At 46.0% G+C, this 25,146-nt stretch overlaps 1 protein-coding gene across 1 annotated transcript; it reads left to right on the forward strand.

Annotated features, from left to right (window-relative positions):
* The first annotated feature begins 10,190 nt into the window (after positions 1 to 10,190).
* On the forward strand, positions 10,191 to 24,417 carry PNLIPRP1 (pancreatic lipase related protein 1). The gene is made up of 12 exons (XM_042908452.1): positions 10,191 to 10,239; positions 10,847 to 11,001; positions 11,522 to 11,647; positions 13,229 to 13,363; positions 14,767 to 14,875; positions 16,387 to 16,506; positions 16,610 to 16,729; positions 17,956 to 18,074; positions 18,814 to 18,943; positions 21,163 to 21,271; positions 21,862 to 22,029; positions 24,354 to 24,417. Exons 1-12 carry the CDS (start codon positions 10,191 to 10,193, stop codon positions 24,415 to 24,417), a joined length of 1,404 nt encoding a protein of 467 aa, XP_042764386.1.
* Positions 24,418 to 25,146: the final 729 nt, after the last annotated feature.

Genomic DNA, 25,146 nt, shown 5'->3' on the forward strand with positions numbered 1-25,146 from the left:
TTCATACCAAGGCAAGCTCCTGTCCCAGTTGAAGAAGGGCCACTTACCGCAACTGGGGCCATACAGACCTTCTCTTTCACATCCAGTAAGAGACACAAAGTGCATCTTCCTCCCCATCTTCCCAAACAAAATCTCTGAGGTTCACTCTGATTGGCCAGTGGCCTGAGAAATGGAATGTGCCGATTGGCTTATACCAGTCAGGGTGCACTCCTGGACAAGGTGTGAAGCCAGCCTCTGCAACACACGTGGAGTGGACCGTGTGGGCGGGGAATGAATATCTGAATGGAAGGAAAGATTCTTGGGGCTTTGACAAGAGCACCTGGAAGGATGGAGATGCCATTGACTGATATGGGGAATGCACTGGGAGGAACAGATTTGAGGAGGGAGGACAGGGTTTAGCCATGTCAGATTTCAGATGCTCATCAGACATCCAACTTGGATGTCAGGTGAGCTGCTAAATATATGAGCACAGAGTTGAGGGTGGATGTCATGGTTACAATGTAAACTTTGGTGTCTTCATTGTATGCATGGATTTTTTTAAACCCTGCATTTCCAGTAAAGAGATTAACACTGTGCTTAAATTGTGTTGAGTGCTTAATAAGTGTTTTTAATTATAATTACTATGGATGCCTCCTGGACTTTTTCTATAACACACTGATAATGATGAATAATGAATAATAAAAGAAATGAATGAAAAGATTGTCTGCAAATTTGCTCAAGTAACAAGATGGAACAAAGGATTTTAAAAGAATTTAATCTTAAAAAATACATCTGTTAAAAACCCTCTTATTAAGAAGGATATCCATTTTCATCATAATGAAACAGTTTGCAAGTCACTTTAATTGTTTTAAAAGAAATGTTTACTCAAATCATTTACCTATTTCTGGTCTCAGTAAATTTTTAGGAAATATTCCTATTTCTAGAGCCCCAAATCAATTTTTTTTCTTCCCTTTAGGTAGGAGTTCTATAACCATTTGAAAGGATGAGCCAGCCCATGTATAAATGGTTCACTTTGAGCATGTGATTTTTAACCTGTTTCTTGCTGGACTTTATTTCTTGGATGTTAAGAGCTAACTGCATCAACTCTGGTTCTGCTTGCTCCTCTGAAATGTTCTTCCAGAAGGCAACGGACTGCCCTTTCCATTTCTTTTTTGTTTTTCCTAACACATGCATTATACTTACAGTGTGTCAGGCACTATTCCAAGTGCTTTATGCATATTTACTCATTTAATTCTGACCATACACTATAAGGTGGGTGCTTTTATCCCCATTTTCAGGAGAAGCAGCTGAAGCACAGAGAGTTTATCATACACCTTGCCTGAGGTAGCAAGCTATTTACTAGTGGATTTAGGTTTTCCCAAGGTCATTGTGATGTAAAATTTTTCATGTGTCTCTCTTGGTCTGCTGGACTATTGGTGGCCTTTGGCCAGCTCATTATTCCTGCTCCAGGATGCCAGGATTTGTCGCTGTTTTGTGTAACAGCTGCTGAGATTCAAGACTCTGCAAAGGTATTTCTTCTTGTCCCAAATCCCTCTAGCACTCTTGTGTACATATGCACGTGTATGCACACACACACACACACACACACACACACACACAAACACACTACAGCCAAAGGAAAGGTGGAAGAAATATAAAAAGTAGATTCCCTAAATCTAGCAAGTAAAAAATTAATATGTTTTTGCCTACTATCTATGTAGCTGTAAGTATCCACTGCCTTGAACCTCCCAAATACCTTGAAGCTAATATATGGTACCATGATAAGGGTTTATAGGAACATTCAGTGCAAATAATAGGATGAATGTTTGCCTAAATGGCGACAGACTATGGGAGGGTGCTGCATGGTGAGGAAATTATCTGGTACTTCCTGAACAGGTATAGTCACCCCAAATAAAAATTTATTTTCTAACCCTTGGGCAGATCCAACTCGTCCCCCCGTCCATAGTGGTGCTATCTCAAGAGCTCTGAGAATTCAGTTTCTGACTTCATGGCAACTGCAGATTTGACCTCTCGCTCCTCTGGGACCCTCACGGGGGCTCATCTCCTAGGGCTGTTACATGGTCTCTGCTCTCGCTTTGATTTTTCTCTCCCCTAATTTATACAAGCCACTTGTATAAATGCTGGTAAGTTCTGGAAGTCTGGGGGACATACAGGAGTGTTGTTTTTGAAGCAACATGAGCGACCTGCCCCTGGGAACCCCTCACTAGTCACTTTTCCTCAGGCTCCAGAACCACTGCACCACCTAAAAATACCCCCTCAACTTCTCTAGACCCCTCTTTGACTTTTATCCCTCTCCCAAACTCCTGATCCTATCTTGTGCAGAGGGACTTACCAGGGTTTTCAAGTATTGGAGACCATGCCTTTGGAACCTCATCTTTTCCAGCCAAAGTGGATCATGGAATATTTTCTAAATAAAGGCCATCCTACCCTAAAAGGAACTTGGACTCCAACTGTTAAAATAATTATTTCCTGCCTCTACTATTTAGACATCATTTGAATCCAAGCTAATTCATGCATCCCTCTTCAAAGACTCAAAATGATTCTTTTTATCTTGAGCCACAAAGATAGCAGCAATAAAAATTAGCTGAGAAGAAGGGAATCCACATGAATTACATAAATTTACACCCAACAAAACAGTTCACTTCAGCACATATGCACACACATACATGCACACACACGTGTCACATACACAACTCTAAGTAATAAGTCATATTCAAGCCTCGTGTAAGTTACATATGAGGTTTATTACCAACTTCTCTGCTCTAAGGTACAGATGAGACTTTAGCCAGAGGTGGATGAACATTGTCTCTGATTCTAGCCTGAACTTTTCTCTTTCAACTGCTTTTCCTGATCTGTTTCTATGCTTATGTCAGTGGGGTCTTCTTTTTCTTTTTAATGTTTTTATTTATTTTTGAAAGAGAGAGAGAGAAAAAGTGGGGAAGAGGAAGAGAGAGGAAAAGAGAGGATCTAAAGTGGGTTCTGCGCTGACAGCAGTGAGCCCAACATGGGGCTTGAACTCACAAATCATAAGATCAGGACCTAAGCCAAAGTCAGATGCTTAACAAACTGAGTCACCCAGGTGACCCCCCCCCCATCAGTGGGGTCTTCTGAGAAGCAGACCCCAAGATGGGATCAGAGATACAAAAGATTTATTCAGGGAAATGTCTATGAAGAAGAAAAAAGGACAAGATGAGAGCAGGCAGGGAGAACCGTCATATTGCAATGCAGGTCTGACACCCATGAGAGGAGAGAGGGAAGGAAAGATTGGGTTGAAAGAGTCTCAGTCCTCAGCAAAGTTCTGAGAAAATCTTGGCCAGGTTCATGGAGAGTCCCCAAATGAAGGCGGCCCTTTGTAGGAATTGTACTTCAGGTAGGAGTGGATGGTCTCTGGTACCTGTGTCATAGTCATTGGCTGGGGACAGTTGGCAGAGCGTAGCCTCTGTTTCTGTGCCACGGTGGGTCCAATGGGTGGCATCTGGGCTCCTGCAGCAGATTCTCCTAAAAGGATCTGAGTGGCACACTCTGTGGCTACCACAGCATCCCACCTTGTTCCTTTTCAGGTTTCTCTGGAAGTGATGCCAGCTTGGTCATTTCCTCATTAGAACTAAAATTAAGTACATTATTTAATTTAACAAACAGTCATGGAATCTCCATTACCATATTTCAGACATTGGTCTTGGCACTAAGGATGTGAAATAAATAACACATTCCTCACCTTGCCAGGAGCTTATAGTCTGGTGAGGGAACTGGACAGGGAAAGAGTTATAAAGCAGTGTCAGAAAGTATGAAGTGCTTTGGGAAGACAGAGAAGTTGGGGAGAGAGGCTGAGGGAAGGGGTAGGAAGGAGAAAGCCTTCATAAAGTAGGTAAGACAGGGGGTTCAGACTTTGGGGCATAATGCTCTCCAAGGGACACCAGGATCTGTGTGGCCTCAGACTTTTTCTTGTTAGCCCACATGAACTGATGGGACCTACCGATGGGTTTGGGAAGGACTGGGGAAGTCTGGGCTACACTCAGCAGCTGAGTTCACATCCCACAGACAGGGAATCCCTGATTTAAAGAAAAAAAAAAGTCAACAGTTGACTGATGATAAGGCAAAACCTTACATCCAGTTCCATTACAACAACACACAAGGACAAATTCTTCCAGTACAAGGAATGTTTAGCAATGTGGTTCAGTTGATGTGTGTGAGTGTCCAGACTATAGAAAAGACTTAGGAAACAGCTTTCTCAGGACCAAAACCTCTTTGGACTTAAAGGGTTCTGAAAACCCAGTTTGAGCCAACCCTTCTCTTCAGAAGATTATTCCCTTACAAGATGACAAGGTATCAGTACATTCTGAATTTGAGATTGAAGGAGAAAATAAGGACAGAGCTTAGTGGCTGGAGAAAAACAGCTATTTGGCTCCACCTGGACATGTGGACATGGCAGATGATAGCTGGCAACTTCAGTCTTTACTTTGTGACCTTCAAAGACCATACACAATGAAGACAAGAAAAGTGTCTGGTAGAAATGAAGTGATAGTTTCCAAAGATATCTCTAGATTTGTGCACATATGAACCCTGCTTAATTCCCTCAAGATCTAAGTTCATTCAGTATACATGATTTCAGTTGTCAATGTTGTTTAAAGAAATCTTTCTATCGCTTCAGAATGGATTAATTAGTCAAAGAGACTTTAAAGGCTTAGACCTTCATCTTGCCAGGGGATTAGTCCAATTTAATCCACCAGGGCATTTAATAGGAGCCAGTGCATTAGGGCACAGTGTCTATTGATGATGTGGGAGTTTCCTCACTGTATTAAGAAAGAGTACACCCTCATGTGATGCTGTGTACCCAAGAATGGAGATGGTCAGGCAATGAGAACTGCTCTCTCTCTGAATCCTTGGCCTGACTGGGCTGGGTTTCTGTACTGGTTAGCTACTGGCTTGTTAAACAGGAGGCATATATTTAAACCCAAATCTCCAGGTTAGCTGGGTACTTCTTCTGTTCTTGGCTGGAGTCACTCGTGTGTCTTTGGTTAAAGTAGGTTGAGTCATCAGTGCTGCTAATCTTGGCTAGATCTCTCCCATACTTGGGGTTGGGTGGCTTTGAGCTATTCCAAGATGTTGCTGCCACAACATTTAATGACAAATCAAGTCACACATCTTGCCCAGATACGAATGTGGGGAAATAGACTCCAGATGTTGATGGAAAGAGCTGTCAGGTCACCTGCAAAAGGCATGAGTGCAGGAGGGGGAGGGGCTGAAGAATTGTGACCATTCACAATCCATCTATCGCCATCTCCAACCTGTTTGTCAACCTCGAAGAAGTCTGGAGGCAGGTCAGGTGTCAGAAGGGTTTTCCTAACAATGGGTCAGGCTGACCTTGTCTCTGGACTTCTTATACTGCCTTGTCCTCACTGCTGTTGTCAGAATTGAGGGCGCCTTTTTAGTTCACGCGCTTTGACTTTTGCAGAAAGCAAAGTGCTCCAATGCAGTACGCCTCATCTTAAACAACCAATGCTGATGAACACAGGGTTGCTTCTCCTTATCTCTAAAACAAGACAACAGCCCTGATACGATTTTCTGCTCAGCCCTGATACGATGATGACTCCACAGTCATCATTCACTCTCGGTAGTTCATAAAGATCATGACTTCAAGGTTGGACAAATACAAAAAAATACTTTTAAAGACATCTCCCAGCTACCTTCACTGAGCCACGGACTGCACTTCTGTACACACTGAATAGAGTCAGCTGATTCAGGATGGTTATTTTATTACTGTGGAACCACACACCTCTTGCAGCGGCTGCCCAGCTCACAACCACGCCTCCATGTCTGGGAGCACAGGGATGGGTCCCCTTGGCCAGGAACACCCAACAGGATCCAGTTCCCATTGCTAATTAATTGAGAGACAGCGTCTGACCTAACCAGGCCAATTGTCTGGTAAATAAAAGTTCTTGGCTGAGACGCACACAGCCTGAAGCTCTATCAGGTCCAAAGCAGAAGGGATCTGAGAACCGGCTGAGGTCTCTAGGGTGGTCCCATTTGGGGGACTTCCTTAGGTCTCATGGTTTAACAACTTCATGGATTCCATGAGATGCCCCCAATATTTTTCCAATAAATCCCTCCTTTAAAAATTTTTTTGGCTAGCCAGAATTGATTTCTGTTGCTTGCAACCAAAAGAATAACTAGCATACCCCTAAAAGTTGCCTGTTGAAATACCTCATGGTCTGTACTTCACTATTGTTTCAGGATTGGGGTGGGGAGAGTAGCCAACACACACAGGGATTCCGGATAACGGGGCTATCAGAGCATAGAAACCTGGGGCAGCAACCTCTAGCAACATGTGAAATGCATGTATCTTTTAACCCTTAAATTCCACTTATAGGAATTTATCCCACAGCTACACCATCCATCCAGGTGACTAATGTATAAGAATACTCACTGAGGCATTGTGCTCAGTAGTTAAAGACTGAAAACAACCAAATGTTCATCAGAAGAGGACTGATTAAGGAGATATCCAAATATTAGAATACTGTGCAGGTGGAAAAAAGATTGGAGTACATCTAGATGCACTGATAAGGAATGATTTTTAAGACTACAGAAAATTTTTCAGAATCAGGTTGCAAAATAGTGTGTAGTATTATATTAACCATTTATATATATTTTTTTAACTTTTTAATGTTTATTTTTGAGGAAGAGAGAGAGAGACAGAGCATGAGCAGGGTAGGGGCAGAGAGAGAGAGGGAGGCACAGAATCCAAAGCAGGCTCCAGGCTCCGAGCTGTCAGCACAGAACCCAATGCAAGGCTCAAACCCACAAACTGCGACATCATGACCTGAGCCAAAGCCAGACGCTTAACCGACTCAGCCACCCAGGTGCCCCAATCATTTATATTTTTAAAAAATATATAATATGTATATACATAATACATGGAATATATCTGGAATGACACAAAGATCTGGTAAAGGAAACATTTTTAACTGTACCATATCAGAAGCATATATTACCTGTATACAAACAGGAGTGAAATAAAGTTTTTTTAAGAAGGAAACCCCCTTGTCCCCGAATGCCCGTGCCCCTATCCTCCAGTGCTGGAGAGCCCGCACTCACTGCCACCACCAGACTCCCGTGGCTGCCGCAGATGAAACCCTCCAGTCCTGCCTAGAGGACTCCTAAGTCAACCCTGATCACCCTGAGGCGGTCTCAACCAGCGAACTCTGAAGCAGGGGCCTTTCCCTTGGGGTGAGCATGGCACCCACAGGGGAACTGCCAGTGAGGTAAGCTCAGGGGGAATGGGCTTGGGGGCCCGACCCCCAGGGAAATCGTGGCAGATCATGTGATGGCTATTGTTCCCAAATCTAAGCAGATACATCTTTTCTCCCTGCTTCTCTGAAGACCAACATGTCTGTCTTTCCGCCTCCTTTAAGCAGGGCCCTATCACCTTTCTCCAGCCCTGAAATTCACTCTCAGAATAAGATAAAATGCCAACCAAGTCCATTCATATGTATATTGGTTCTTTTGTTAATGCATAACCACTTCAGTGGCAGGCATGGTTTTAGAGGCTAGAGGGATAGCAGTGGCCAAAACCGATGAGGTCTCTGTCCTCACAGAATTGCATTCCACGGTGGGAAAAGTATGATTGCAAAAATAAATAAATAGATAGATAAATAAACAAACAGATAAATAAGATGATTATAACTTGTGATAAGTGATCTAAAGGAAAACACATAAGGTGCTAGGGAACTGGGGTCTGGGGTTGGGTAGGAGGCTGGCAGTGGAGGGGCTCAGGGCTGTTCAACAGTGGCCTCACTGATGAGGTGACATTTAAACTAATTGTTGGTTGACAAGAAGAAGCCAGCCCAGTGGAGGTCTAAGGAGGAGAGTTTCAGGGCATGGGAAAAGTAAGTGTAAAGACCTTAAGGTAGGAGAGGCTTTGGCATGTTCAATGGAGGCCAGTGTGGCCACGTGTGGAGGTTAAAGTGAACAGCTGCAAGAGAAGAGGTCCAGGAAGCAGACAAGGTCACCTGACATCCACCAACTAATGTACCTATTCATCCACCATTAGATTATCACAAATCTTTTCACCACAGTGTCAAAGAAAAGCATAAATGCCTTTGACTTCACCACAGTCTGTAAATTGCATCTTTCCAGACCATATGAGCAGACTTCCAAAGTTTAAACATCTCATCACTCACTTAGGCCAGTCGTACAACTCAAGTCTGACATTTTGGGGGACAGTTTATTTTCTATTTCAACTTATTCTCTGTAAGTGTTTCCCTTAGTCTATGTGGATGGTGCTCAACAGATTGGCAGACAACTTGCTCAGATTCACCAAATATTCAACAACTCCTTATTTTGCTTTGTAGGGTCTGAATCCGAATCCCGTCTCATCACTCATTTCCTGTGTGGCTTTATCAGAATGAAGCAATTCATTTATCGCTCCATGCCTCAGTTTCCACACTCATAAAGCGGGGCGGGGGGGCAAAGAATGGTTCCCACTTCATGAGGTTGTTGTAAGGCTTAAATGAGGTAATACACGTAAAAGGCTCTGACTACACGTAGCAAGCCTCAGTAACTATTGGTTCCTATTCTTTATGACCCCAGAGAAAGTCTTTTACATTTCAACACAGGAAGGCCCTTCAACCTGTCTTCCAGCATTTTGGCTATTCACAAAGAGCATGAATTTTGACATTGAGGCATATTCGACTTGGGAGTAGAGTAGGGCACCAGTGGTGTTTGCGCTGTGAAGGCTTATCTGCCTGTTGTGTGAACTGGCGGGGCTGTTCACAGATGCACGGGTCTCGGGTCTGTGGGTCATTCATGATGGCCTCACGGGGGCCTAGTCTCATAGGACAGGTGTGCAAACTTCGGAGAGTCTGGGGAAACTCTGTAGACGTGACACGGTCTGATGACGTGGGCTTTTAGAGGCTCCTGAACCTGGCTCTTCAAAATTTTGTAATAAACTTCTGTTGTTTGAAACCATTATATTTTGCATTGATTCATTACCTAGGACGTGATAACCGGAACAGGCGGTTAATGCGGGACTGTGTTCATAGGCTGCTGTGGAGGGTGCTGAATCTGTCTCCAAAACTCATGCACTCGGGTATTAGACTGCCAGAGACAGAGAGATCAGTAGAGAGAGACAAAGAGACAGGGAGACAGAAAGAGAGTTCTTGATCAGAATTTCCCTTTATTGGAAGGAAAACTTCCAGACTCATTCTATGAAGCCAGTATTACTTTGATTCCTAAACCAGACAGAGACCCAGTAAAAAAAGAGAACTACAGGCCAATATCCCTGATGAATATGGATGCAAAAATTCTTAATAAGATACTAGCAAATCGAATTCAACAGCATATAAAAAGAATTATTCACCATGATCAAGTGGGATTCATTCCTGGGATGCAGGGCTGGTTCAACATTCGCAAATCGATCAACATGATACATCACATTAACAAAAAAAAAGAGAAGAACCATATGATCCTGTCAATCGATGCAGAAAAGGCCTTTGACAAAATCCAGCACCCTTTCTTAATAAAAACCCTTGAGAAAGTCGGGATAGAAGGAACATACTTAAAGATCATAAAGGCCATTTATGAAAAGCCCACAGCTAACATCATCCTCAACGGAGAATTTCCCTTTATTTCAGCTATATGAGGGCGGGAGCGGGGGGAGCATTTCCATTTATTCTAATTGACGAATACTACCCTCCATTATTAGAGTTTGCTGCTGTGTCCTTCCTGGGACTTGTAAACTACTTGGTGATAAAATAGAAAATCGGAAAGTGGGGCCCACTAGGCTCATGATTACATGCACAGGTACGCGGGTACAAAGTGAGGGGAATTTTCACCCCCTTGTAATCAAGCATTCCTTCATCTTCCCAGACTTGCAGGAAGGTGTGACTACTATAATTAATCTTGTTTTGTGTATTTGTGCAGATTAAAATATTAAGTGCACACAGCATGTTCTATTATCACCTGCCGTTTCCTTGAAGCAGGGTCCAAATGATAAGGCTCCAGTATAAAAAAAAAAAAAAAACCAGCCTGGGTACTAGATGGAGAGGGAGGGACGCCTGGAACATCCCACAGGGTAAGTTACCTTGGCCTTCCTCCCGCCGGCTGTTGAAGCAGCCAGGCCTGACTTCCTCAAAGTCTGTGCTCGTTGCTCTGGTTAGTTTCGGTGAGGCTGAGAATGTCTGGATTTATTGTAGATGGTGAACATGTGGACAGTCGCACTCTTTCTGCTGGGAGCAGTCACAGGTAGGAAACCATCACACCTGCCCCACGGGAAGGGCTTAAATGCAGCATCTCAGCACCGGCCAGAGAAAGCCTTACCCACGGCAGTGAGTGGTTCCAGACAGCTCTGAGGGTCCAGAGAGCCGTGGGGCCGGGGGTGGGGGCGGGGTGGGGGCGGAGGTGGTCAACACTCTGCCTGGGAGACAAGGCAGTGTGAGGGGACCCCACTTCAGAGCATCTCTCCACCGGCCTGTCTTCACGTCCAGGTACTTTAGACTAGACTCTCGTAGGTAAAGCATTAAACACCTGCCTGGGTTAACAGATTGACTTATGAGTGCGTGTTATCACGTTAGTCGAATAAGTATATCTGAAGAGCTGGGGATGGGACACAGAACTTCTAAGTTTTGATGGTGGTTCTAAGCGGCGGCACAGCTGGTGTCTCTATGGCAGACCAGAAGGTGGCACTGGGGGTAAGAAGAGAGTGGGTGGGGAGAGGCAGGGTGTCTCCACTCTTCAGACTGTCTCCGGGCAGAGCAGTGAGGACCTGAGAAGCTGAAACACCCCCCACCCTCCCACCCCGGAGCCCAGCCTGGGGAGCTAAGCCGTGAGCACATTCGTCCTTTGTCTACAGCAAAGGAAATTTGCTATGAACATATCGGGTGCTTCTCCGACTCGGATCCCTGGGCCGGGACTGCAGCCAGGCCCCTGAAAGTTCTCCCCTGGAGCCCCGAGAAAATCGGCACCCGCTTCCTGCTCTACACCAATGAGAACCCAAACAACTTTCAGGTGAGACTTTGTCGTTTCAACATCATTGTGACTGGGAGAGGGGTTGTGCCCACCCCGCAGACTAGAAGGTTCTTGTGTCTGTCCCCTCCTCCTCCACCATGCTCTGTCCCACTTTATCCCTCCAGCTGCCCCCGCCCTCCAGGCCTAGCCAGACCCACACAGAGTAGGTTTTCTGTAAAATGTTGGCTCCAATGAATGAATGGTTCACATTTGCCGGAACCCCTACCTGGTTATGTGATTCTGGTCTGGGGCAAAGCTTCCCATCTACCAAGAACCCTGTGGAGGTAAGACTGTGGGCTACGATTCAGCCCCAGTGGAGACAGTAATTCCTGACTGGCCGGGGTCGGAGTGATCAGTGCAGGCAGGAAAATGAGAGTCAGGGTGGGCTTCCTGGAAGAGGTGGCTTTTGTGCTAAGGTTTGAAAGATTAAGGCATCAGAACAAGCAGAAATGGAGAAGGAGAGGCAGGCCTGAATGGCCAGGCTACAAAAACATGCAACCCCTTTCTGCTTTTGTCACAGACTCTCCTTCCCTCTGACCCATCAACAATTGAAGCATCAAATTTTCAAACAAACAGGAAGACCCGGTTCATCATCCACGGCTTCATAGACAAGGGAGAAGAGAGCTGGCTTCTGGAGATGTGCAAGGTAGGGCCGGCTCCCAGCCCCATGGTCTGCCCTGTCCCCGGCAGCAAGCCTTTCAGAAAGCACAGCAGATAAGCTTGGAGACAGGAAATCCCTAGACACAAGTTAACTTCAGGCAATTAAAATGATTCTCTTTACGATAGTAAGAATTCACGTCCACGTTTCCGGACGCCATCTGTAGCCTGAAGCAGTGGCCTTGGCTATGTGGGCAAACACCTGCACCATCTTTTTTCTGGCTAAATCAAAGCCAAAGGTCTGCTTCCGTTTTTAGTGAGGGCACTTTGTGTTCCTGCGCAAGAGGGATTGTGTTCTTTTTGTCCAAGTCTCTCCCACGTCCCTGCGATGATGTGTTGCTACAACCATTTATTTGGGAAATGGAGAACTAAGGTGCACCAGGAGACCGAATTACAGAATAGAAAGTGTCAAAACTATATGTAACATAGCGTCTATTGGCTAGAAGGACAGACAACAGAAGAACACGCACGTGCACACACACGCACACACACGTGCACAGGCATACACACACAAACACCTAATAATATACCGTCACCCTTTCTTTTTACATAGACACTGATTCCATCTATTTTTCTGATGCCTAAGAGTTTACCCGAGCAGCCTGTCCTCCACACACACATTAATAATTCTGACCTATCATGTCAATGGGAGAAGTTACAAACCTAGAAAATTAAAGTCATTCTGCATTTGGCCTTGATTTACCAGGCATTTAACTCTTCTGTCCTATCAGAACAACTATAAACTGTATCTTACAGTGTAAGATATAGTTTATACTCCAAATTCCTCAGGGCTGTAAGAGATTCCTCAGGGTTGTTTTAAAAGTAAAGGTCCTGAGGAAAAACTCTTGGTATCTCTGTGTGCGTGATCACACATATTAGTATCATAGATGTGACAAATTTGAAGTGGGCTTTAAATTTATAGAACCGTTTTCAACTCAAGCTGGCCTGTGTACTACCTGGCAGAATGTCTAAGGCTCCATCCATTTCCTTGACCTCCTAGAAGTTTTCAGAATTCTTCAATCTCTTCTTAAGTCAGTTGCAGTTTTATTTTTCAAATATCTGCGGTGTGTGTTTCCTCCATGAAATACTGTGCTATCCTGACTGTAGACGCTTAGTAAATGCCCAGAAGGCAAGTCCGGTTATTGGCAGGGATGTCAAGAGGCCAAGAGGAGGGCTGGAGGTCAAATCCACAAGGTCATTTGGACACTGGCCATCAGAGACAGCACTGGAGACCTTTCCTCTTCAAAACAGGGCTCTTCTAGGGATGCAGTTGTTCCCCCACATACCTAATCAACTTTACCGAATTTGGTCAGAGAAAACCAGAGAGTGGCCAGCTTTTAATTAACCTGCAAGCTAGAGAGGGAATAGGTTTGCCTTGCCCGTCGCCTTTACCCTGAGGGATGACTCCTAATCGACAACAAGGTTCCTAACAAAGCCCAGTTTGTCGCGGCGCCCCAGTGAGGAAAAGACAGAACGACCAGTAGTAACTGTGAGTCACCATTGCGGAGCCCTGGTTAGACGGGGTTTTGCGTGCCCCTATGATAACATCCTAGTGTCTTTCCAACACCAGAACATGTTCGCGGTGGAGGAGGTGAACTGCATCTGCGTGGACTGGAAGAAAGGTTCCCAGACCACGTACACACAGGCCGCCAACAACGTGCGGGTGGTGGGTGCCCAGGTGGCCCAGATGATCAGCATGCTCTCGGTGAGTCCGCCGGCCGGGCTGCTGGGGAAGCAGGCGGCGCCCCCGGGGTCTCTGTCGTCTAAAGATGCAGCTGAGAGTTATAGATTTTGACAAGAAATAGAAAGAATTGTATTTGTCTCGGAATCTTACTTCTAAAACGCTGAAATTTGCCTTAATAAGGACACGGCAGTGGAAGAAAAATCAGTAATAGCTAACACTTAGGAGGCATCTTCCGTTGACAGATGTGAAAGCTAAGGATGTTTATGAACATCTTCCATTGACAGATGTGAAAACTAAGGCCCAGAGAGGTCAAAGAGTTTGCCCCTCAAAATCATAGCACAGGGGAATACAAGAGCTGTCTAGTGCCAGGGGCCCCCCACGACACCGGGTGGTCTCTGTGTGGGGCAAACAAGGCGTTCCCAAGGAGCACCAAATGGAACCCGAGGGCAGCAGGTGCGATTGGCAGGTACCAATGCCACGGCCCTGTTGGTGGCCCTGTTGATGGCAGAGAATTTCGTTTGCCACCGTCAATTCAGCTGTTTCTTCCTACCCGGGTCTTTCATTCTGGCTAACTTGGAGTCTTGAATTCTTTCGGTGAAGTCGTTAACTCTTCATGACTCTATATTCTATCCCAGATAAAGGCCCGAGCTGTTTCTGTCTTATAGTGAAAGGGTCCACAAAAGAACCGATCAGTTCTAACTACTTCTGCACCCCTGCAGAAATTAAAACCTGTGATGTTTGTCCTAGAGGTTCTGAAGATCAGCGAGTATACATGGGCGAACGTCTCTGAGACCTACACGTGCAAACACTCATAGCTGTATGCCATTTGTTCATCCAATATTTGGGGGGCACAGTGTCAGGAACTCTGCTAAGAGGTCAAGAGGACGGTGAGGTCCCAGGCCCTGGAGGAGTTCATGGTGAAGACTTGAAACGAGAGGAGAGGATGGTCAGGGTTCTAATGGGGGGACTATAGGGCTTAATTGGGAGCACATGCGGGGGCACCGTTTAATCCGGGCTGGGGGACTGGGGGCGTGATGAAGGATGTCTCCCAGGGAGAGACATCTAAGTTGAGAGCTGATGGCTCGGCTGTGTCATGTGAGCTGGACAAGTGGTTGGGGAGTGGACAGCAACATCATCAGACCCGCAGATGAGGGAATATGATGTATCTGAGGGCCCGGAAATCCTGCATAGGGTTTGGCTAGAGAAGAATCTAGAAAAATGGGTGTTGAGTCAGGAAAGTTCTGAAACCCTCGTAATGAATTTGGGCTTGATCCTGAGGGCAGTGGGAGCCATAGAAGGTTTTCAACAGAGGGGTAACGACATTAGGTTTGCGTGTTACAAAAATCACACATGTAAACAAAACAAAACAAAGCAAAACACCACAGCACAAAAATGTTCTGAAAAATGCACTCTTCCCTCTCCAGACAAACTATAGCTACTCTCCTTCCCAAGTCCACCTCATCGGCCACAGCCTGGGAGCCCATGCGGCGGGAGAGGCTGGGAGCAGGACTCCAGGCCTGGGCAGAATTACAGGTAAGGCCCAAGGTGCAGGGCCCCGGGTTTTGTCCCCAGTGACCCCAGAACGTGGTGCAAGCTTGTCGACCAGCCAGAAGCTGGCCCGAAGTAGTCTGTCCCCAAAATGCTCTGCACAGAACATTTTAGGAAGCCCCCAGGAAGCCCCTAGGAAACCCCCAGGAAGCCCATCTTTCTGGAAGGGGAGGTGGTGCTTTTGTTCACCCCCCCTTTGCTTCCCCTTGCTTCTCCTGTCTGTCTCCATCCCTCCTCCTTAGATCCACGTTTCTTGGCAGTGTGGGTCGTTCAGCAGGACTGGGCAGCCAGGAAAATGGAGACGAAGGCCCATGTGAGCGTGTGCAAATGTAATTAAGAATGCACACTGTTCTTCCCTTCCCCCTTCTCTTTGAACTCAAAGGCAGAGTGGAACATGAAAATCACGCTTCCAGAGCCTCTACTGGTAGGACAAACCCAGCCACCAGTGGTGCAGATCACTCTTGCAAGCCAAGCAAAGCCTTCACTTTGTAACAACAACAACGCAACAACATACATTATATAATAGAATCATAATAATGTAATGCTATGATTATTATTATAGTAAGCATAGATTAAGTGCTTGCTTAGCCCAGATACTATGTAAAGTGCCTTACATTTCCTCACTGAATCCCCAGAACTGAAGAAACAGGCTCAGGAAACTGGATAACTTGCCCTAAATCACGCAATAAATGAGTGGTGGGGCTGAGATTCTAACCCAGTTCGACTGCCGCGTGGCTCGAGAAAGCCTCTGCTGTCTAAGAGCTCTCCCTTTCATTTTCAACAGACAGTTATGCCCGGGCCTTTTCTGGCCAGCTGCTCTGCCGAAACCTTCAAAGAACTATTGACAAATTCAGGAGCCCTGCCAGGAAGGAAGTATAATCAGGAGGAAATAATAGTAATCAATATTTTACTGATACACTCATGATGGTATGCCAGCCACTGTGCTAAAAGCTATGTACATTATCTCATTTCATCTTATTGTAACCATATCATTACCCGGATTTTATAAACGGGGGAACTGAGGCACAAGAAATAGGTTGAGCAACTCGCCCAAGGTCATGCAACTTGCCCAAGAAATAGTTGAGTAGGAACTTAGAGTCAGGCTGCCTAGTTCCAGAATCTGTGTTCATAAATATGATATCATGCTACTTTATCCCTTTTTTCTTCAAACTTGAGAAGAAGAAAAAGAATGTTAAAGAAGAAAGATCTGCCAAGTAAATAGGAGAAAATAATGTGAAAAAAAATCCTTGGTCAGACAAATTTAAATCTCTTAGCTTATCTACCCTTCTTTATCCATGCCACTGGATCCCTTCTCTAATGAGCAACGTTGAAACTCTAGGTCCCCATATTCAATATGCAGGGCCGTGGCACTGCATGACTTCAGAGTATGGCACCCCTCGAGCTGAGCAATGCACAGCCTGAGCAACTGTACGCCTTGGTCCTGCTGGCACCTACAGCCAGGCCTACTATTCTGCAGCACTGATCATCTCTTTTAGGGTTGGATCCTGTAGAAGCAAGCTTCCAGGGTACTCCTGAAGAGGTTCGGCTCGATCCCTCTGATGCTGACTTTGTTGATGTGATCCATACAGATGCAGCACCCCTGATCCCATTCCTGGGTGAGCCCAATGACGCTTTAGCTGCAAGCATGCGCAGTTGTGTTTTAACCAAGATGCATAACGCTGCATTATGAAAAACTCATTGCTATTCCAAACGTTTCAGGTTTTGGAACAAAACAGCTGTTAGGTCACCTTGACTTTTTCCCCAACGGAGGGGAGGAAATGCCAGGATGCAAGAAGAATGCCCTGTCACAGATCGTGGACCTCGATGGCATCTGGGAAGGTAAAGCCAGAGCAGAGCGAGGCATCACTTCCCTGGGGTGAGCAGTATCTTCCCAGAGCAAATCTCAAAAATGAAACTGCTCTTTAAAACAATTGAGCCAGTCCCCCCTTGGGAGTCAATGATATGGCTCCAGTTCAGGTACAGTATTGTTCAATACCGTAGCCAAAATGGCAATGCTCCCCGATCATTTCCACGGCAGAGCCATTTGCCCAATGAGAGTCACCACCCCTGTATGTTGGGTCAGAATGAGAAACAGTCACTCGTAGGAAAGGTGAAGCAGAGAGAGTGCTATCTGGGGTTCTTCTTCACCATTGATGGAGCACACCTGGGCTGAAGGTCATCCTTCAGCGACAGATTTTGGATCTGATGAGGTGAAGAGGACAACGTAGAAGTGAATTTTTCAGCCCAGCTCATCACTGGGAACCACACAGGTTTAAACTGTTAGTGGTCTGACCAAATCTAACGAGTAAAGATTCTTACTGAATTCGATCAAAATGGCAGGTATGTATGACATCGAAGCAAATATTAAGAATGCAGATGTATGTGTTTGTCTCTTATGAGAGTTTCCATGGATAGGGTAGCCCAAACTCTCTCTCAGTAATAGCCAAGCAAGTTTGGGTCATATCTAGAAGGTATACTGTGACCTCTGTCACCTGGCAGGAGCTGTGGGGGCCAAGGAAAGTTATTAAGAAAGAAAAAAAAAGAGCCAACTCAAGCGACCCGAGCCTCCTTGTTATTTGCCTAAACACAGCATGAAAATGTCCGTGCTCTGGTTTCATCATGTCTAGGAGGTCACCTCACATCTGGCTGTGTCTTCAAGGACCTCTAGCCTAGTGCCTGGGACACAGGAAGGCACAATGGTTAGCAGCATAGGCTCAAGCACCAGACGGGCTTGGGTTTAATTGCCAGTTCTTCCACTTACTGGCTGCAATCCGTACATCTGAGGCTGTAATCTGTGTATCGCCCGTACTTAGAAACGGTCTGGTACCTACCGCCTAGAAAGGCATTGTTCATAGGAACAACGCATGTAAAGGACTCGGAACACTGCCTCGCTCACAGAAAGCAGCCTCTCTATGTTCACTGGCATTTATTTTGGACTTACCTGAAGTTGACCCGATCTTACGTTTCTCCAACTATGGCCCCACTTTGGAATCTCTCCCCTTGGAGAGACAGAAGCCGTCAGCTCCCCAGACCACGTATGTAGACGTCCTCATTTGTTTCCCCAGGGACTCGGGATTTTGTGGCTTGCAATCACCTGAGAAGTTACAAGTATTACTCAGAGAGCATCCTCAACCCTGATGGGTTCGCGTCCTACCCCTGCGCTTCCTACAAGGCCTTTGAGTCTGTAAGCTATTATCCCTTGAGTCCCTCTGTGGGACGGTTGTCCGCTATGTTTGGGATTTGCAGCACCCTCTCACCGGTTTCTGACCATCTCTTACTTGTTTTGCATGGGCCCTCAGAGTTTACGATCCTGTGAAGCAGAGAGGGGGAAAAGGTTAGGCAGGAGGTGACTAAAATTCTAGATGAGTCATGTGGGTGAGGAAGACGCTGGGAAATCAGAACAATCCTTTCAATGATCTAGAAAACTTTCCTGCAGAAGGTGTTGTTTGAATCTGCATAGCATTTAGGAGGAAGAACAGGGCAGAGCAAGGGCGGCAGAACGTAGGAGAGAAGAAGTCCTATGCCAGAGAGAAGGAAAGGTGCACGCTGGAGTTCTAGATGCCAGGCTGGGGGGCTGGGCCTCTGGAATTGGCCACAGCCAGATTTATACCACAGGGAGTGGCAAATGCTACATACAGTCAGGGCTTTTTGTCCCAGAGTTTGGCTGTTAACCACGTAGCAGCACATCACGTGATGGAAGGTGTAATTGACCTAACCTGGAGCCCAGGAATCAGTATTTTCCATCGTGATGTGCAAGAGGCTTGGGAGTCCCAGCCTTGGTGAAGGAAATTTGGAAATCCTCTCTCCCAATCTCCTTCCTGTTACAAGCGAGGAAACTCAGACGGTAGGAGAAGTGCTCCCCCAGATGTGTGGGTCATAAAAAGGCAAATTCACACCTCATAGCTTGATCTGTCTCTTCTTAGAACAAGTGCTTCCCCTGCCCGGATGAAGGCTGCCCACAGATGGGCCACTATGCTGATAAATTTGCTGGCAGGACGAGCGGCGAGCCACAGAAATTCTTCCTGAACACAGGAGACTCCAGCAATTTTGCTCGTGAGTTGTAATTTGACCCTTCTCACCCACGTCGAGAAAGTTTAGCTTCCATTATACAAGAAAGACTTCTCTCTCCCCTGGAGTATTTGTGAGCACATCCTGACCATCTTAGCAGAGGGACACATCTACCAAACTCTCCCATTCAAGACTCAGCTGAGGATTTACAAAGAGTCTGCGTTTCTTCCTTTCTGCGTCTATGCCGTGAAATGAGTGGAATGAATGGGAGCACAATTCATGAGAAATCGTGACTTGCACATCTCTGTGGCAATTTTTACCACTGAATTCTTTCCACTCCACAGTGCACTGTTCTTTTCTTTTTTTAAGGCTGTGTCGTGCACACGACTTCTTCTATTCCTTTATCAAACATTGACTTGGTACCAGCTCTTTGCTGGTCTGGGCCCTTTAAGAAGTCCAGTTCCTATCTTCCTACTTCTCCTTCTCTGTGCCTGTGTCCCCGAAGCCCCATGTAGGGGGTCCCTCTCTGGTGGAGGGTGGACGGGAATCAGGAAAGAGTGATTTCTTACAAAAATCTGCTGACTCGTCTAGGTCATAGGGTAGAGATCGGGCACATTTGGGCCACTCTGTGCCAACCTTCCCTGTGATTGTTCCCTAAGAAGTTGCACTTTAAAAAAAGGCACTGTGTTGGGGCATCTGGGGGGCCCAGTCAGTTGGGCGTTCGACTTCGGCTCAGGTCACAATCTCACGGTCTGTGGGTTCGAGTCCCGCGTCGGGCTCTGTGCTGACAGCTCAGAGCCTGGAGCCTGTTTCAGATTCTGTGTCTCCCTCTCTCTCTGCCCCTCGCCTGCTCATGTTCTGCCTCTCTCTCCCTCTCAAAAATAAGTAAACATTAAAAAAAAATTTTTTTTAAAGTCACTGCTTTTATATAAAGACATAAATACAATATGTGCCTTATCTAGTTTTTAAAGTCAGGTTTATTGAGGTACAACTTATAGACAGCAAAATCCACCCTTTGTAGTATATAGTTCTATGAGTTTTGATAGATGAATAGTCATGTAACCATCTCCACAATCCAGATATAGAACACCTTCATCACCATATATATATATATATATATATAATCACCAGATATATATATAATCACCAGATATATATATATATATATATATATATATATATATATATATATACACTCACATACATATTTTAAGACAATGGTTAATCAAGCCTTCCAGTGTTGTGATGCATGAAATGCTGGCCCATATTTTAAAACGACAAATTAAACATTTGAAAGCCACAATCTCACTCCTCAACCGACACTTCTGTAGGAACCACAGACTATGCGGACACTAGGGATGCAGGGATGAGCAAGACGCTCTGTGCATGAAATGCATCACCCAGCGGAGAAGGCGGAAACCGAGCGCGCAGCCCCAGTGTGCTGGGCGTGGCGACTTGCTGCTTGGCAACCTGGGACCGAGGACCTGGCCCTGCCCAGAGGAAGGAACAGGGACAGCATCCCTGGGGATGTGAAGGACAAGTGGGAGCTAGGCAAATGATGTGTGTGTGTTTCAGTACGTGCGTGTGTACATGTGTGTGTGCGTGTGGGTGTAGATGTGGATCTCTGCATGCGTGTGTGTTCGTGTGCACGTGTGTGGTTATAGGTGTGCAGGACGTCCTCACGGGCACTGACACAGCACTGCAGGTATAGATCTGGGTAACAGCTGAGCCCCGCTCTATGACGGACACGGCCTGGGGCGCTGGGGATGTGCAGATACAGTACAGTCCCTGCTCTTGAGGTTCTCGCAGGACTACTTTCTTGAGCTACTTTTCCTACCATGGGAACAAGCCCTTGTCCCTTCTCTTTTCACCTTATCTCATAGTGCGGTCCCTCTCAAGCGGAGTTATACAACACAACTTTCTGCAATGATGGAAATGCTCTCTGTTGCCCAAAATGGTAGCCAGTGGCCACGTGTGGCAATTTAACACTAGAAATGTGGCTAGGAAGACTCAGGAATAAATTTTTGATCTTCTTTAGTGTGAACTTAAAGCAGCACCTATGGGTAATGTCCCTTTACTGGGCAGTGTAGCTCTGGAGAGGGAATACCACTAGGTACGTACCCCTCTTTATAGCTTATATGAGTTGTAGATTAGTAGGATTTCTTATACTTTGATGCCCCGGTGTAAGGGATGACAGGATTCTGAAATTTGGGTCAACTATTTTGCGCATGAATAAATTGAAATCTTTTCTATCCCCTGTGCAGGCTGGAGATACGGAGTTTCTATAACACTGTCTGGAAAAATAGCCACTGGTCAGGTCAAAGTTGCTCTGTTTGGAAATCAGGGAAACACTCACCAATTCGATGTCTTCAGGTAAGTTTCCTTTTTTAGCACCGCATCTCACTTGATGATATACACGGACTGCAAATCCACACACTGAAATGTGTATCTTCTCTTTATCAAGTAATTTTAAATTATTTGCTGTATATATTAAAGTGACTTTCAGACTTCTGCTGACAATTTTCTTTTCTCAATTATAAATCCAGGCAATAGTTTTTTTCTCTTTTAATAGGTCTGTTTTAAAAAATAGATTATATATATATATATATATATAATATTACCCCCAGGTGCATGTTTCCTTATTAGCATAGTAACACATGCATGTTGTGTTAAACTAAGTGGATAACTTATTACTGTACAAATAACTCTTCCAGGAAAAAATATGAAGGAATTATATAGTTTTCTATAAGAACATCGTGAGTAGAAACTAACTTGAGTTTGAGAAAACAACATTCAAGCAATGGTTTGAGGCTGCTGGCTTCTCCATTTCTCCATCCTTTATTTGAGAACTAATTTAGAAAAAAATAATTTCATTAATCTCCAGTAGAAAAGAGTGGCATGGTCTTATCTGGTGATTAGAACTTGTTTCTGTGCATGGAATGTTTCTATTTCTTTATTTCTAGGGGGATTCTCACACCAGGCTCTACCCATTCTAATCAGTTTGATGCAAAGCTTGATATTGGAACCATTGAGAAAGTCAAGTTTCTTTGGAACAACAACGTGATAAACCCAACCTTCCCCAAAGTGGGTGCAGCCAAGATCACCGTCCAAAAGGGAGAGGAGAAAACAGTGTATGTATATCTTTGCTGGCTTGTGCCTCAGGGTGTTGGTAGAGATTGGTGTTCGTAATGGAAACTCACTCCAGAAAGTCAGTCACGGTTCAGCCAGAAAAGCCAAGACAATCTACCCACCTGAGGCCTTTTCTTTGTAGGCAAACAACTGACAGACGAGGTAAAGCATTTCTGTTGGGTGTTCTCAGCCCTATCTGAGAAGAAGAACACAGATGCAGGTCGCTGCCTTCAAGAAAAACTAAGGGGGCAAAATGAGAAAGAGAAGAAAGAAATAGTTTTTGAAAGTATCAGGTTATAAGTATGGGCTAGAGAGTAGCTACATTATAAAGAAGGGAAGATCATTGAATTCCAGGATAATAAACAAAAACTAAAGTAGTTTCAGCAAAAGACATAAAATCTGAGATAAGACAAGAGAGAGCTGGGCTAACAATAATTTATCCTGACTTTCGGCGTCACTTGCTGTGGCGGCCAGAGGATGGGGGGTAGTGACCTGAGTGGGGCAGAGCTAAGGCCAGGACCCTAATTCCGGTCAGCAGAACCCTCCTGCAGTGGTTTTGTGGAAGGGGATCCTGGGAGCTTGGTCACTGATGGTGTTGAGGCTTGGGAGGTTAAGTGAGGTTGCTAAACTCGGGCCTCAGGGAATGTGACTCCCCCAGGCCGGGAGGGCGGGTTGGCAGAGTTCACAGCTGCATCTCAGGCTGGCTGACCCCTGTGAGGTCCTCCATATCCCTGTGAGGGGCTGGCCCAGCCAGGCGGTCAGCAGATTAAGACAGATTTGTCAGCGAGAGCACAGCACTGAGGAAGCCGGGGGGGAGAACCTTCTGCAGGCCACAAGTGCGGCCAGCACTTCCCTGCCCACCTCCTTCGGAGGACAGTGAGCCTCTAAAGTCAGTTCCCAGAGGGGCACCTGGATGGCCCAGTCGGTTAAGCGTCCCACTTTGGCTCAGGTCATTATGTCACAGTCCGTGAGTTCGAGCTCCACGTCAGGCTCTGTGCTGATAGCTCGGAGCCTGAAGCCTGCTTTGGATTCTGTCTCCCTCTCTCTCTGCCCCTCCCCTGCTCACGCTCTGTCTCTGTCTCAAAAATAATTAAAAACATTAAAAAAAATTTAAAGTCAGTTCCCAGGGCCCCGTCAGGAAACGGACCTGTGGCCTGGCTCCTGGGACCGTGTGGTTAAAAATGTGTCAGAAGAAGATGCTATTGCTAGAACCTTAAAAATGCGGAGTGGTCCCGGGAGACGACACACTCACAGGTAGATTTGAAGAAGGAAAGCACACACAAGACCGAATCAGCCAGAACATTGTGCCTTCCAGGTTTTCTGAGGAAAGGCTGTGACTTTCTGCACTTTCTAGAAATGGAACAGATTGTATTCAAGGCCACCCCTGAGGCTCTGAGTCCATTAGCTGCTTCTGAACCCTCCAGTGGCCTGCGTGTCCCTTCTTCCCCTGCGTGTCCCTTCTTCCCCTGTCTGTTGACCCCAGAGGAAATCCACCTTAAGAGAAATGAGATGTTGGGACATCAGATTTTTAAAAATACAAGAAGATCAAAACCAGCATGGGCGATGGGCTTGGTGTGTGAGGGGCAGGTGATCCCAGACTGCAGGTGGCAGGCAGGGCTCGAGGTGCAGAGAACAGGAAATATGATTGCAGATAGAGCTAGGGCAGCAAGACAGGTGAAATACAAGAGACCACCGTGAAGACGACAGGTAAAACCAGGCAAAGCCTCAGAGCTCAAAGGCAGTGAGATCCAAGAAGCACTTGGTTCTTGGAACAACAGTGATGATAGTCACTTATATCTACAATGGTTTTTTTTTTTTATCAATTATAAAGCTTTTTCACATTTATGGTCATAAGATGTTGCATTATTAACATGGGATTCTCAGCGATCATGGGAGGGAACTGTGCCTTCTTCAACAAATGAAGATCCCAACACTCAGAGACTCAAGTAACGAGCCCCGTGTCCCCCCCTAGAAAGGAGGGAGTGGGGAGCCCAAAGGGAAAGATCCACTGACCGACTTCAGGTGCAGAAGGCAAGTCAAGGGCCAGTTAGAGTTCTAGCTGCTGCCTCAATGCCCCACAGTCCTGTCGGACTGAGGACCCCAGAGACCAGCGCCACTCTGAGCAACAGCTGACAGGGGACCTTGTCACAGACACCAGCCACCTGTCTCTTAGGAAACCCACGTTCTCCAGTAACTGGTTGAAGCTACAACCCTAGTGTTTTCCTCACTCCTTGTGAATCCTAAATCAGCAATCATCTTTTCTTAACAACTTAAAACTTCATGTAAAGCTACCCGATGCTTACAAAGCTTTCATTTCTGTCGGCAGGCACAACTTCTGCAGCGAAAGCACTGTGAGAGAAGACGTTCTCCTCACCCTCACGCCCTGTTAAAGTCCAGGCACAATCCGGTCACTGCATTAACACCAATAAAAACCACTGATGCATCTATCTGCTCAGAACGTCTGTCACTGATGTCAGCTGGCCCCGCTGGGGACACTTGGGAATAGACCATTTAAATAAGCAGCCCTGAGCATTTCCATACATTTGGGTTTCTTGCCACTGACTTCTGACCACACCCCCCCCCTGTTTCCCAGCTTCCTTGGTCCTCACATTCATTCTCTTCTCCTCACCTAAGGGGACGGCACACAACAGCTTGAGTATGAGTGTACAGGGGTCTCAGCAGAGCCTTTAGCTCTGCCCCTCGTCTTACAGATGAGGAAACTGAGGCCTAGAGAGGGGAGGTAGCTGTTTAAGCAAGGAGTGAATCCTTTTAGGGACTGGGGGGTCCATTCCCCTGATTTTGGTTCCAGAGCTCATCCCTGACTCCGTCATCACCTTGAAGGAGCGTGGAAAGACCATGCTATGACGTGGCCTCTTTGTGGTAATAGGTAATAGAGCCTTGTCTCCTGGAGAGGTGCCCCAGCAGCCAGAGATGCTGGTGGCATATTTACTGGGCACTGACAGGCTTCCAGCCCCCACTCCTCCTGGACCTCAGCAGGCATCATCTCAGGGCAGAGCTCAGCACCGAGGAGGCATGGCTCCTGAGAGGAGCGCCTGGTGCAGGCCCCTGCTGAGGAAGGACTTTTCGGTCATCCAATCAGCTAGGGCCACCAAGGAGCC

This window comes from Panthera leo, chromosome D2 (assembly GCF_018350215.1).
Source record: "Panthera leo isolate Ple1 chromosome D2, P.leo_Ple1_pat1.1, whole genome shotgun sequence".
Taxonomy (NCBI): Eukaryota; Metazoa; Chordata; class Mammalia; order Carnivora; family Felidae; genus Panthera; species Panthera leo.